This window comes from Cydia amplana, chromosome 25 (genome assembly GCF_948474715.1).
Source record: "Cydia amplana chromosome 25, ilCydAmpl1.1, whole genome shotgun sequence".
NCBI lineage: Eukaryota > Metazoa > Arthropoda > Insecta > Lepidoptera > Tortricidae > Cydia > Cydia amplana.
Genome location: NC_086093.1, coordinates 6,888,274 through 6,904,161, shown reverse-complemented (window position 1 = coordinate 6,904,161; position 15,888 = coordinate 6,888,274). Strand labels below are relative to the sequence as shown.

Here is a 15,888-nt window from a genome sequence, read left to right as displayed (position 1 = left end):
TGGTAACAAAACTGATGTCTGAAGTGAGCACTCTGTCTTCTTCATTCTCTTTGTTCTAAATATAAAATTCAATTAAGTAGGGTCATTGCTCTAGTTTTCGTCCACTTGACGAAATTTTGATATAAACCTACATTGCTACACAAATTTCGACTTATTGTAGTCCTTCATGTCTAAACATAAAAATGAAATATATTATTTACTAATCCGTCAAATTGACGAAAACTAGAGCATGGACAGAAACTAGCGCGATTACCCTATCTCTGTCGTAAATTGGTTTGTCTTATTTTTGTCCATGACCTCTTGAAGAGTTCATAGAAAAATTAGTCGTAAAAACGGGTTTGTGTTATTAAAAATCAACAATCAAAATACATTTTTATTTGGTGTAGATATACTAGGTAATTTATTTGTAAAATACACAATTTTATATTTATAACTGAATTTTAAATTATAATTTCATTGGAAAACATTAAAACTATCTATAAACTAAACAAATTAAAACTAAACTAACACTAAAATAAAACTACTCAAAAATAAAAGAAGAATAGACAAAAATACCCACCTATGAAAGGTCCCTCAAGTCTACGCCCTGCGGAAGGGTGTCCATGAGGCTGGCTACATTACCCAGCTGGATGGCTATGCCTATTATTTGACCTAGGAATGAGCCAGCCCTAGGGTCACCCGAGGTCTCATTCTCTTGAAATAGCAACGATTCAGAATGTAAACAAACATGATGGCTGTCATTCACGAGCCACATTCCACAGAGAAAACAGTGTTGCTAACCCGCGATTTTTCAAATTTGCCGCCTTTTACTACTGACAAGATTTGCTTGACCCAGTCAGTATATTTAAGTTTTTTTCTTTCATGAGCATCTAGCTGATGTTTGTGTGTGAATTGCTTGTTACATTTATTACAACTGTGAGATTTTTCTGAGTGTTTTTTTTTGTTTAAGTATCTACACCCAAGGCCAAAAGTATGGAATCAAGGTTGTTTTCTCTGTTGTAGGTATATTTGAATTCTAAATTTTACATTAGACAGCCCCAAAAGAATAAAAAATACTGGATAAATATCAAAACATCCTAAACTATTATTAAAAAGTAAATATGTAAATAGGAAAATGTTATAATACCCTTTTAATTAACACATATATTTTAACAAAATGTTTAACTGGCTTACTATCATAGCCAGCATTTGAGTATTTTACTTGTATAATGTTGTATTATTATTTTAACCATTTTTTTATTAAATTGTCAATGTGTAGTATACAATCCATCGCTTAAAAAAACACATTTTTCTACTGTAATACAAGCTTGTTTCCATACTTTTGGCCGGGAGTGTAAATTACCTTTTCGTTTAAATTGGTTACCACACTTGTTACAGAAATATGGTCTGTCTTCATTGTGTTATTTTATGGAAATCTAAATTTTAATATCAACACTACATTCTTCATGTTAGTATGGAGTCGTATTATGACTATTATCCGTATTATGAACTTTCTATCATATTATAGTAATTCATGTTTATATATTTTGATTTAGTACGAGTAGTATAAATCTTTACAGGCAAAATATAATGTTTAAAATTTGATTTTGTTTGCACACCGAATCACGTCTAATACACTATTTTGTATTAATTTTTACTATTAATTCCTTTAGTTAATTTCCTCAGTCACTCAGTTACCGGGTACCTTTTCAAGATGAGTTTGTTTATGTTTCTGTAGGATATAATTTTGCGCGAATCGCGCGCCACATTTTTCACAAATATATGGTTTTTATTTAGTGTGAGTTCTCTCATGAGCATCCAACTGGTGTTTGTGTGTGAATTGCTTGTTACATTTATTACAACTGTGACATTTTTCTGCGTGATTTTTTTTATGTTGATCTAAATTACCTTGTCGTTTAAATTGCTTACCACACTTGTCACAGATGTATTGTCTGTCTCCATTGTGCGTTATTTTATGGAAATCTAAACGACTTTTTATCTTAAATCTCTTGTTACATTCTTTGCACCGGAACGCTTTTTCTCCGATGTGCTTGTGTTTATGTTTATCTAAAAGTTTTCTTAGTGGAAATTTCTCGTCGCAAACGTTACAGCTGTACATATCACCTCGAGCATGATTTTTTTTATGTTTTTTTAAAGTTTTCCTATATCCAAATAATTGGTCACATTCGTCACACTTATATAATTTCTCACCAGTGTGCACTTTTTTGTGTTCAGTTAAAGTGCTCTTTTGTATAAAACGTTTGCCGCATTGATCACAGCTATATCTTTTGTCGCCGGTGTGTTTTTTTTTGTGCATTTTATACCCACTTATATATTTGAATTGTTTGTTACATTCTTCACACTTGTATCGTTTTTCATCAGTGTGAACTCTTTCGTGTGAACGTAAATATTCAACAAGTGCAAATTTCTTGTCACATACCTTACATTTGTATGGTTTCTCACCAGTGTGAAGTCTTTGATGTTTCTCTAAGTACATTTTGTCAACAATTTTGTTACAAATTTTGCACACGCGTTTTATCTTCATGTGTAACTTAAAAATATGTCTCTTTAAAACTGATTTCAACCTGAATTTCATATTACACATATCACAAATGTATGTTTCTAGGTCCATGTGAGTGTGTACATGTCGGTTGAACAGAGTTTTGTTTGAGAACTTTTGTGAACAGATGTTGCACGAATACATTGCTTTAGTGTCGGTGTGTTGGTTATTTATTTTGATGTTGCATGAATACATTGCTTTAGTGTCTGTGTGCTGGTTATTGATTTGTCGGAGTAACCTAGAGTGGTGTGTGTGGGCTTGTGGGCGGGTGGCATCAGGCAACGTCACTCTCCTCGCTGGCGTCGGCTCATGGTGTGACGTCACGGCACTCGCCTGCACGGGCGCCTCACGCGGCGCAAACGGGACCACAACAGCTGCGGCTGGACACAATAACAAAATATTGAATATTTACACACTACTTTTTCACTTAAATGGGATCGAAAGAGCTTGTGACTCTGAGTAAAAAATACAAATAACATCAAAATATGCAAATAAATACAATTTTAAATATGATCATAATTGTGTTAAAGTGTTAAGTGTCAATTATAAGTTTAAGTTAGAGCCGATTTTTATTTTATAAAGTTTTTCGTTAAATTTGAATCAAATTAATCAAAAAATACTAAAGCGCAACTTGTAAATAATATCCCGTTAAAAACATAAATTGAAATGAGAGTTCAATTCAATATTAAGAATATGCGTCGTTGTCGACTTCGATGAATTGCGATTAAATGATTATGATTATGATTATGATTATGACAAAAGAATTGAGAACTATATGGGTGCCAAGTTTTAGTTCACTTGGGATGTAATATAAAGCTCAAAGCTTAAAGCTCATTTCATATTTTTGATCGAATATCACTACTTTTTGTACAGAAATTATACATCATAATTGATTTCGTAACTAAAATGTATTTTTGCTATTACAAATCCGAGACTCTCAGTGTGTAAATATAAAATGTTATAAGACCTAGTTTTCATTTACCACTCGTAACTCAGATGGTAAAAATTTGAAGTCTTAGTTATGTCTTAATGTGCACGACCGTGTGATGTGTTGGGATAAGGTACTTACATGACACAGCAAGCACCTGCTCATCTCCCACTTCGTCATCATTAGGCTCTGATTTAATGGATGATTCTACATCTGAGACAGAAATATTAAAATTTATTATATCACCGGCATTTTAGATAGGTAAATGATGAATTCATGTTTAGTTACTATGGTCAATAGTCCACGTTGGTGCTATAATTGTGCTAGTACTTTTTCAGACAATTATTTGCACGTATTTTCTTAATCTGAAGGTTACAAGTTCGAAACCCCATCGTAACCGTCGGATTAGGAAACCTATTCCTGAGCGGAGAAAGTAGTCTTGCAGAAGATTCTCTGGTCTGTTTCTTGATTTTATATTCTAGATATCTAGATACCACAACAATAAAATGACTCTATGAATCTGTACATCATCTGACATCATAGACTATGATTGTTGATTGCCCCAATTTTTTCAACTATTCCGTCATTTTAGTACAAAATTGGGATTAAACATGATGATTGGGTAGAAAATGTGTCCTATTTGGGATATAATATATGATTAAACTAGAGTTGTGTATGAAGTGTGTTGAGCGAGTACCGGACGTGTAGGCTTGTTCCTCGTCGGTGGTGTCACCGGGCACGTCCTGCACACTGCCGGCGGGGCTCGGCCCGCGGTGTGACGTCACGTCCTGCACACTGCTGGCGGGGCTCGGCTCGCGGTGTGACGTCACGTCCTGCACACTGCTGGCGGGACTCGGCTCGCGGTGTGACGTCACGTCCTGCACACTGCTGGCGGGGCTCGGCTCGCGGTGTGACGTCACGTCCTGCACACTGCTGGCGGGGCTCGGCCCGCGGTGTGACGTCACGTCCTGCACACTGCTGGCGGGGCTCGGCCCGCGGTGTGACGTCACGTCCTGCACACTGCTGGCGGGGCTCGGCTCGCGGTGTGACGTCACGGGACACGGCTGGCTCGCACGCGGGGAGTGGCGCAGGCGCTCGAGCCTCACGGAGCAAGCCTGAGCGAGCTGTTCCTTGGCGCGCGAGGACAGAGGCGCCGTGCTAACTCCGTACTCGCCGGCTGAAGACACTGAAACATCTGTCAGACCCAAGAACGTCATGCACACCGTGCACACGCCAATATCACGGACATAAGCTGGCAAATATAAACCGCACAGCCAGCCTATTATGGATAGCTTTATCCATCTTTATCCACGTGATAAAATAACTGTCACTGTTTAACACCGTGGGAAAGAAAGTGACGGACACCGTTTTATCACGCTGTCACGTAGACAAGAACGACCATCATATCCGTACTGGAAACGGGGAAGGTTACTTTGACAACGTACGCCATAGCATTTATAAGCGTCCTTGGCGCCACGGGTATGACTTCTTACGATGCCTTTAAGGGTTTTTGGCGTTCAAAGGGGTTTAACTATAAAAATCCCGTGCAACTAGAAAATATTAAAATAACTTTAAACAGAGCAAGGACTGCGCCTTTACTGGTCGCTTCACTGGTTTGGTGGTACACGCCGCGCCCTCGACCAGTAATGGTGCAGTCGTTCTTCCAAGAAGATCCTCGAAAAATTTTGTGCGTTTTTCGACATAATAATATACGTGATTTACCCGTTTAAAATTATTTATAAACTCATGTGTTCAAAGGGTTAATATAATTTGAAGTGTGTACTTACGTAACAGATAATGGTCTTGCTGCAGTTGCGGCTCATCATCAGGCAGCGGCCCCGGGGGCTCCTCCTCCGCGTCCGAAGCTGAACACGTAATGACACAGTGTATGAGCAACTGGTAAAATAACAAATGATATTCAGTATGGAGGCCGCACACCTTACTGCCAAATAGCGCTCAAGTTTCCTTTTATTATAACTGCTGTCAATTAATTCTACAAAATTCTGAATAGCACACTAGATAGTCCAGATACTTACGTAAAGAAGGCTCGGGAGACTCACTGTACGGGCCATCTTCAGGTAGTTCATGTTTTAAGGGTTCCTCGTCTAAAATATAACATGTCATAAGGTTTTAAACAAATATCTTAAGTAAACATAAGAAGGAGTAAACATAGGGTATTTGACTGTATTTAAATTAAATTATTTAACACCATGCATTAAATAAAGCACCAGAAGATCACTAAAAAAACATAGACAGCAGTTATTTTTAGACACAGTTTCTATTTTAAAACCCGTATAAAACTATAAAGACTAGGTAATTTGATTGTGACGTCATCACATGCTAGTATTTCATATAAATTCCATAGTAGAAAAATCGTTTCGACAGTTCGAAAAAAGAAACCAATTTGACTAGTAGTCAAATACCCTATTATGTCTAGTTGTTATTCTGTCCCATGAGCCAGGAGCAAACAGTAGCAGATTGTTGACCTAACATGACCTAAATCAGATAATAGAACTAAGTTTTGATTTATTTGCATGCCATAAAACCATGGTTTAAAGAAAACAATGAGTAACAAGAAATTATTTATTCACCCACATAAAAGACTAGAGCGACCCACCCAGGCTTTAGACCTTAACAAATTATACATCTAAACCTTCCACAATAATCACTCTATTGATAGGTGAAAACCACATGAAAATCCGTTAAGTAGTTTTCGAGTTTATCTCGAACATACATACACACAATCATACATACGCGGCGGGGGACTTTGTTTTATAAGGTGAGGTTAAGAGGAACCCAAATTGAGATTATCTTATCTTATTTACCTTTGAAACTTAATGTTCCCTTGAACCTCTCCTGCAGTTTGGCCTGGCATCGGAGCACCTGCATCTTAAAGAGGCACGCCTTCCGCAGCCGCCCCAGACACACCTCGCAGATACCACTCTTACCCTCATCACATGTTGTTAGCTGCAAAATGTATACCAGGGATGTTGCGGATGCAGATTTTTCGACATGCGGATATTTAAAGGCTCACATCCGCGGATGCGGATGCGGATGTCAAGATTAGGTTCTTAAAAAACGTCAAATATTACATTTTAGTAATTTTTATTACAAAAAACCGAAAATTTTATTATTTGAGCAAGAATATAGGTGCGTTATATTTAATAAACAGTAACTTGGCCGACTTTTCTAGATCTAAACGATTTCGTTATAGGTAATGACGAAATTACCTAGCACCTACGCCGCCGCTAAGACGTTTCCGTACCGATTTGTTCGACATCCGCATCCGCATAAGCTCCGCATCGATTTTATGCGGATGCGGATGTTGAAAATAATGCGGAAGTTCCGCGGTTGCGGATGCGGATGCGGATATTCGCAACATCCCTGGTCTGTACACCATGAAATATATGAAGTAATTTATGTCCATGTACTTAGCACACGGGATTTATAAATTTTAGGAACAAGTTCTCTACAGTTTTTTTCAGTCTATGTGGCTTAAAATGGGTGTGCAGCAAACGCATCGCGTTTAATGCTGTGTTTTTTCATAAAACAACTGCACGCTTAAGTAAAACATAATAACAATTACAAACATATTAAATATATTAAAAACGGGTCACTAACATATTTTAATATATTTAATATAGTTAGTTAGTGTTTCTGGGCATTTTTCCGCAAATCGACAACCATTGTGCATATTTTGCGTGAAACGAGGTAGCGCTACTCTAACCACCCCAGCTCCTCCATGAAACCTAGCAGTGTTTTCAGGTTGCTGACTGCCTCTTTTAGTGTGCTCGGAGTTCCTAGGTATTTGTTCCTGTATGTTTCTACCTGTTTGCAGTCTAGGAGTATGTGTTTTGTTGTTTCCTCTTCTTCCATGCATGCTCTGCACAAGGGGCTGTCCGTTTTACCCATATTGTGTAGGTGTTTGTTTAGTGTGTTATTTTATTTTATTTTATTTTATTTATAAGGCACACTTTACAGACAACATTCAATACATGATTACAATAAAAGTGGTAGGCTTTGTATAGAAATGCCACCCAAAATAAGTGAGCACAGCAAGAACAATAAATAATAACGAGCAAAAACTATCCTAAAATTATAAAAAAAACACTACTACTTAACTACTACTGTTATTCTTTTTGAGAAATAAAAATATCTTTAAACCGACTTAATTATTAAATTACATAAATGATCTTAACATGTTAAATTGCTTACTATTGTTGTTGTGTAGTATGGTGGCCAAGAATGTCCTGTGATAAGTCCTATTATTTTACGTAGTTGTTGCCTAGGTGTTTTCAGTAGTATTTTGGTGAGCTTGTAGTTCAGTTCCGGTAAAATATCTTTAGTCTGCCTGCATGTGTCCATTTCATTCCAGTACTTATTGTGCAGTTGTCTGTGATGTAGGTCTAGTTTGTTGTGTATGTAGGATATTGGAAGGGGTATAATGGGCTCGGGTCCGTATGCCGGTGTCTCTGAGCCTTTCCTGGCCAGTTCATCCGCTGCATCGTTTCCTCTTGATCCACTATGCCCCTTTATCCATTGGATTGTTACTTTGTTGCCTTCCTTGCTCACCTCAGTAAGTCTTCGATGACATTCCAGTATAAGTTCTGAAGTTAGTTTGTCACTGCCTAGCGCTTGTAGTACTGATTTACTGTCTGACAGTATTAGTATATTCTCGTGTTTCACTTTTCGTCTTGTTATAGCATTGCATATTTAATATAGTCGGTAAAACCAATATGTCAGTCAGTAAGAATCAGGAAAACTATACTCATCCTTTTCTTTTGGGTGCTAGTACCAGTGTAAGACAATTATAGTATGATTCTATCTGTCTGTTTGAAATGAGACAGTCCTTTGACAAACTATATGTCTGTGTCTCATGGAAGTTTTGTCATTAATACAGTAAACAAGGAGTGGCATGGATCTGTAGTCTATAAGATAATGGTTACAGCACATTTCAGACAGGCGACAGGCTTCGCAAAGCACCATGCTTAGGTTTTTCCCAACCAACTTAATAAATATTGTCTAAGTACTTATAATTAACTAGGAAACAAATAAAATTAATTTATAAAAATTGTTTTTTTTTTTTAAGTAGTCAGTATATTTAAATTATAAAATGAAATAAATATCACACAACAGAAAATGTGACCAAATCCACGAAGACGGGTTCGATTCCCGCTTCGGCCACCGGTGGATTTGGTCACATTTTCTGTAGTGTACTGTGTATTGTATGATATTTATTTCAGTTTATATACTTATAACTACTTACTTTCATAGAAAAGCATTCTTCTAACATGACCGAGTATATTTCCGTTATGCCGAGGAGAGTGTACGGTGTCCTCAAATCTTTCTCTGAAGGCCGCTGCAGGCAGCAGTGGCACTGGTTTATAGATTCCATCACATTAGTTACTTCAAAATGCACTTCACCGAATTCATATATACGAGCAAAATAGCTGTTCTCGGGTAAATTTTACGACAACGCGCAATTTGCACGTGTTTTTTACATTTGCACGGTCAGCAAACAACCAAAGCAACAAGATTAAACAACGAACCCAAACATGGCCCAAACCATCCCAAACCAAACCCATAACAACTTAACAACTGACAGTGACAGCTACAATGTAAAGGCTCACAGACGAGCGTACCGAATCGCGAGCTTGGTCTAGTCTATAGTCCCCTCCACACTCGTGCACGAATCGCGACGCGAACGCGCACGAGTGTGGAGGGGCTTTTGCGTCCGCACGGCCTGATTTGATAGGACAATTGTCGCGCCAAGCGCGATGTAAGCTGGTAAGTGGTATCAACCAGGTTACCTTGTCATGTGGCAACACTGACAGCCAGAGTGACAGTTCTGATGGCGGGAAATAAAGGTACGTGCAATACGTCAGTGGGCGTAGGACGGCGCTGGGTGTACTGAGTCGGTACATGGTGCGCCGCCACGCGGTAACGGGAGCCTGCCCCGGTGAGTGTTTACACACATATTTATGCTTATGTAATCGACATCCTAGCTACATGGGAGTGGAACAAGGGGTTAACCAACGGTCCTTGGTTAACGTAGTTTCACTAAGACGTAATAGTCCAATCTCGACATTGGACTGGGAAGCCCGGGGCTTCCTGGAGTGTGTATCGGAAGCACAAGGCAAAGCATGTAGTACGGTCGGTTATGAGTTGGAGTACAAGGGTCGGGTCTAGGGGGCAGGCATATGGAGGACCCCGTGGGGGCAACGCCCCCACGTCCAGGTGGTGTGTAGGACACCAGGGTACTAGACGGTAGTACCTAGTCTGGAGACGAACCGATCGTACGGGACGGGAGAGTCACTCTGGAATAGGCCAGTAGACTGCACTCTCATAATGATACGAAACGTGCGATGCCAACTCGGAAGTACATGTAACAGTGTGGTCGTAGGTGACCCCTTCTCCTACTCTCATGTAGCATGGTGTTATATGTATTTATGGTGATATTTTGTTGCCCATGCGAATCTATACCCAATTGGATTCAGGCCCGTGTATTATATACATAGCTGGGTATAGATGGCGCGACAAAAATGGTGGAGATGATCTGGGATTTCTGATGATGATGGGAAGCCAGATTAGGTTTGGCTATTCCATCTGTAAATCCCTTTTGAAGGGCCTTGCAGCCGAGATTGTCAAATTAAGATTTGAATTGGTTGAGCTCAAGGTACCCGGTTGACGTATTTTCTTTTGAAAATATGTACGTAATTAATCATTATTTCTTTCACAGCTTTCAACGAAGTTTATTAAAGAAATAAAAACTGAATGTTGTTTTAATTTTATAGTACTAATTTAACCTTTGTTTCACTTTAGACGTAAAAGGGTGCACCCTAGGCTAGATTAAGTATAATGAAATATTACATTCATGTTATAATTATACATTCGTTCTTGTGTAATAATTTCTTTTAGGAATTTAGTCATACGGTATTTTTTGTGTTATGTTGGCCATCATACCATTTATATGATTGTGACATAATGGTTTTTATTCTTATCTATGCCCTTAAGGGTACGTTCGGATATCACAATTATATTATTAGTGATAAATGAACAAGCGTGGTAAAGAATGTCAGATGAAGGGCAATTTACAATTACCCTTTGTTAATTCGATTACTTATAATTATCTTTAATTATTATCGGCGTTTAATTAGATTTATTACGTGGTAAATTTACCGATAAGTCGAAAAATCTTCCGGACGTGAATGAGAATTGGAACGCACCACCGCGCGTTGGCAACTCTGGCAAGACCCAACAAGTTGAGAAAAAAACAACGAAGAAAAAACGGAATTTACGCGGTATTCAAAGTTACTTGAGCGAGTGGTGTCTCGAAGTTTCTTGTTAAGTTCATCATTTAGTGTGTTCGTGAATAAATCAGTGTTGTGAGGATTGCGATCTCAGTTCTGGTAAAAGGAATCATTCCCAAAGCGAGTTGCAGCAGAATTGCAGGTACGGATGAGTTGTGATGAACTTGGTCGAGTCGCCATGAAGCTGTCGGCTTCCCGGCGACAAAGTTTATCTTCGAACTGTCAGCAAATATGTTAGATTCTTTTGTAAAAATGTAGTAATTGTGGTATTATGTGTACATTACAGCTGCACAAGGAAGTAGGGAATGTACCTGGCCAGTTTGAGACGAGTTTTGTGACAGGGACACGCGTATTCATTCCGCCGCCCGGAACGAAAACGAAAGAACTACGGCATCACGGTTTTAAGGGTGAGTTTTAAATAATAGATACGTAATGATCTATTTATTTTGATGGGAACATTCGACATGAAATCACCGTATAAGACAACATTACGCTGAAGAAAGTAAATGGATGCACGGTAGTGGCTCCGCCGAGATGAATACTACCTACATTTTTGAATTAGTTATCTTATAAAAATATAGCATTGACCAGCCATGGATGTAGCCATGATGGTTTTTTGTACCTAGACTGCAGTGTAGGCTAACTGGCTATGTTAATTAATTTCAGCTGTCACCATGGCAAGTTTGCACAGTCGGGTTAAGCTGCGCCATGAAAAACTACAAAAGGTGACTGCGGACTCTCAAGCACTCTGGAAGCAGTTGCAAGCGGAGGGAGTTGTCAGTGAAGAGGAGTTCACAGAAATCCACTTGAAACTGAAGCAATGCTTGGGGACCTTTGAGAAGGAGTTATTTCAGTACTTGAGTGTTGTACCAGATGCAGATGTTGTTGAAATGACTCAAGATCAACTTAAGGCTGAAGATCTATTGACGGAATTGGAAATTGCATGGCAGATTAGCAAAAGGCGGAGTGAAACTGTCAAAAAATCCAAGCTACCTGAACTAAGCCTTCCAACGTTTTCGGGGGATAAGTTGAAATGGTGCGAATTTTGGGACCGATTTGCTGCTAATGTACACCATAGAGAGTTACAGGAGTCTGAGAAACTAATGTATCTTCTGAGCTGCCTAAAGGGCACGGCGCTTGAAACAGTTTCAGGAATTGCGGCTACCAACGCGAACTACTCCATTGCAGTGGAAACTTTGAAGCAACGTTATGGGTCAACCGACACTCTGATAGACGCACATTATACGGCCCTCAACAACCTCCAAAAGGCAGACTATACTAGTGCCAGCTGTCGGAGTGTCCTGGACAGTGTTGAACGGAATATCAGAGTGTTGGAGAAGCTCGGGGAACCGGTTGGAGGTAACCATTTAAGAGCATTAGTGTTGTCAAAATTCCCAGAAAAGGTGATACATGAGCACCACCTCATCGGTGAAGGTACTGACTTGATGGCAATCAGAAACAATTTAGATAGAATTATCACGGCAATGGAAAAGTCAGTACCAAGCCAAGAGTTCATTGCCGTGCCTGGCAGTAGCACAACTGAGGCGTTGCAAGTCCGTACACAGGAGAGGTCTCAGAATAGCCGGAAGAGGAAACTTGCAGGAAATGCTGGAGCACCACCTTCTAAGCAAGCCAAGAGAGCATGCTTGTTCTGCAACCTGAAAGGACATGCTAGCAGGGACTGTCGAAAATACACTACAGTCGAAGCTCGGCAGAAGCAAGTAACGGGAAGGTGTCTCCACTGCCTCCGACGCAATCATATGGCATCGACCTGCAAGCGCAAGATTGCTTGCTTCCGCTGTAAAGGAGACCACCTACTCATATTCTGTCCCAATCCGGCCTCAGATGACCGCAGTGGCAACTCTTCAGAACCCTCACACTAAAAAAAGGGACAAAGGCAGAATCTACATTGACGGCGGTAGTCAGCGGAGTTACATTACTCTGGCAACTGCAAAAAAGTTGGGCCTGCCTACTCTCCAGGAACCAGACCTTCTTCTCATATTTACCTTTGGAGCTTCTGAACCTATGGAGACGTCGACCCCCTCAACAACAGTCAACATCCAGACGAAACGTAATGTAACCAGGCAGTTTACGGTGAATGTCGTACCAAGAATTACAGACAGAGTTCCGGTGACATCCTTCAAGTATCCTCGACATTGTTGCTGATGATGATACAGTTGGAGAGGTTGTTGATGTACTCATTGGGAATGACTACTTTGGCGCTATCCTCACAGGAAGAAAGATCCAGGTGTCTGAAGACTTTTGGTTATTGGATACGGATTTTGGATGGGTGCCTTCGGGGAAGCTTACTCCTGAAGAAAGAAGTGGAGTACTCTCAGTGGTCACATACTGTCAATGTCACATTCTCAGTTGCACATATTTCAGTGAGCCAGATCTGCCTTTAAGAAACATAGATGTAAGGTTCTTATGGTCATTAGAGAACCTAGGGATTACGGACTCTCCAAAGGCTACGAGACAAGAAGAAGCAGTCCGTCACTTCAACGAGACTGTACAATATCAGGAAGGCCGGTACTTAGCGAAATGGCCCTGGATTGAGTACCCACCAGATTTGCCATCAAATTTTGGGTTGGCCTTAGGTCGATTGAGGAGTAACCTGAAAAGACTAGACCCCCAGTTGATTAAGGAGTATGACGTGATCTTTTTGACTGAGAACCACTTCAGTACAGATCCTCCGATAGACACAAAATGAAAAGTTCTACGGGCTCTAGCACGTGTGTATGACCCATGTGGTTTTGTATGCCCACTCATGTTGTCAATGAAGCTGATCTTCCAGAATATCTGTGAAAAGAAATGTAAGTGGGATACAGAACTACCTACGAAGATGACACAGTCTGTAAAGAATGCCATGGAAAGTCTGAAATCCATAGTAGACAGAGGTGCCTAGGTACATTGGAACAGATGCCTCAAGGAGTGAGCTTAAGTACCACTTGCACTGCTTCACAGATGCCTCCAAAGGTGCATATGCTGCCGTTATCTACCTTAAAGTGATTGAAGACGGTCAAGGAAAATCAGTCTCTCTTCTGATGGCAAAATCACACGTGTCACAGACCAAAGACAAAGATGAATTGAAAATTCCCAAACTAGAATTACTAGGATTTCTGATTGGAAGCAGACTACTGAAATACGTAAGGAACCATCTTGATATTGACATAGAGAAAGAATATTTGTGGTCAGATAGTTTGGATGTACTTAGTTGGATGAGGTCAAACAAACTGCTCCCACCCTTTGTTGCCAACAGGGTAAACGAAATCAAGCGTGACCATCCCAACACAAAGATGTTCTACGTCTACACAAAGGCAAATCCTGCTGATATTGCTACGCGACCAGAACTGTTTGAAGAGAAAAGGCAACTTTGGTTTAACGGACTGGAGTTTCTTGCCAACGAAGAATCATGCTGGCCCCAAAATAGACTTTATGAGGCACATCAGAACCTTCTTTCTGTTGGGGAGGTCCTGGGTGACGACCCAGGTGAGCCGACACAGGAAGTACCCATTGGTGATGACGCTGACCAGAGTGAGGCCCTGGAGCAAAGAAGTCCCAGTGATGCTGTTGAACCAATGGACGCCCAGGACTTGAGTATACCTACAGAGAGTGGTGAATATCCTACTGATGGAAGCATGGAACTTGACAATCCTGACAATCACCATGAAGTAGGCATCCAGCAGCAGACCATCGTTGGCAAAAATGTGTCCGAGATAAAAGATCTACAAAGCAAGCACTTCCAAGATGAACTAGATGGTAAAAGAACACACTTAGCACGAAACCTAGATCTCTTTGTCGATGTGGACGGCCTTCTTAGGTGCCGTGGGCGTATGGCGAACACCACCTGGAGCTATGACATGAAGTATCCAATACTACTGCCAAAGAATTCTGAGTTCACGGACAGAATCATAAAGGAGACCCATGAGAGTAACTACCACGTCGGGGCTCCATATACTTTGAGTATCATCAGGGAAAGGTATTGGATACCCCAAGAGAAAGCCCAGGTGATGAAGGTGTTGAAGCGATGTACCCAGTGTGTCAAACACGGCGGCGGGCCGTATCGTTTACCAGCCACACCGGCGCTGCCTTCAGAACGAGTCAATTACAACAGACCCTTCACTTACACTGGCGTTGACTATCTGGGACCGCTGTTTGTGAGTACCCAGACTGGTAAAGAGAAACGTTGGGTAGCCTTATTCACGTGTTTGACAGTAAGAGCGATACATCTGGAGATCGTGAAGGACCTTTCGGCTGAAGAATGTCTCCTAGCCCTGCGACGGTTCATAGCTGCTAGAAACAAGCCACAACGGATATACTCAGATAATGCGACTTGTTTTAAGTTAGTCGCTGAAATGGTACAACAGCCATACTGCGTTGAGAATAACATCCAATGGAAATTCATATGTCAACTAGCACCGTGGCATGGAGGGTTTTACGAGCGGCTGGTGGCATTGGTGAAGCATTGCCTTAAAAGAACCCTAGAAAAGCACCTTCTCAATGATACCAGGTTACTGACGGTGATAAAGGAAGTGGGAACAGTACTTAACTCAAGACCACTGACAAGAGTCGGTACAGAGGTGGAACATGTTCTCTGTCCGGCAGATTTCTTAAGCCTAGGACAATGTTTGACTATGAGACCATCTGCCGCGGATATTCCGACTTGTAACACTGCTACAAAGAGCGACCTGTTTGAGAGCTGGAAGAGAGGATGCAATATCCTAGCGGAATTCAAGAGAATGTTCGTCATGCAGTATCTTGCTAGTCTGAGAGAGAGGTACAACAACTCACCCAAGCAGCCTAGAGTTAAATCTCATCGATCACCACAAGTAGGCGACCTTGTACAGGTTAAATCGGATCTCAAGAACAGAAACCTCTGGAAAGTGGGGAAGATCCACGAGCTGATCAGGGGAAGTGATGGTGAATGTAGAGTAGCGAGGGTCAAGGTTGACGATTCTACTTTAACACGTTCCATTGGCCATCTCTACCCGCTGGAGGTAGATGACGAGACGCCTGAGGTAGAACCTGTAGCAACAGGCTCGACTGAGATTGAAGAGGACAGCAAGGAGTTGGAAGTTCCAAACAGCATGCCTGTGCCCGATGAACGATGA

The 15,888-nt window shown here is 40.7% G+C and overlaps 2 protein-coding genes across 2 annotated transcripts; one reads left to right on the top strand and one right to left on the bottom strand.

Annotated features, from left to right (window-relative positions):
- Positions 1-1,656: 1,656 nt before the first annotated feature.
- LOC134659452 (zinc finger protein 723-like) lies at positions 1,657-5,554 on the bottom strand. Its single transcript, XM_063515094.1, has 5 exons — positions 5,533-5,554; positions 5,255-5,332; positions 4,165-4,662; positions 3,609-3,680; positions 1,657-2,919 (listed from the first exon to the last, which is right to left on the bottom strand). Exons 1-5 carry the CDS (start codon positions 5,552-5,554, stop codon positions 1,769-1,771), a joined length of 1,821 nt encoding a protein of 606 aa, XP_063371164.1. The 3' UTR covers positions 1,657-1,768.
- A 7,890-nt stretch (positions 5,555-13,444) lies between these two features.
- On the top strand, positions 13,445-15,888 carry LOC134659451 (uncharacterized). Its single transcript, XM_063515093.1, has one exon. The coding sequence runs from the start codon at positions 13,822-13,824 to the stop codon at positions 15,886-15,888; it is 2,067 nt and encodes a 688-aa protein (XP_063371163.1). The 5' UTR covers positions 13,445-13,821.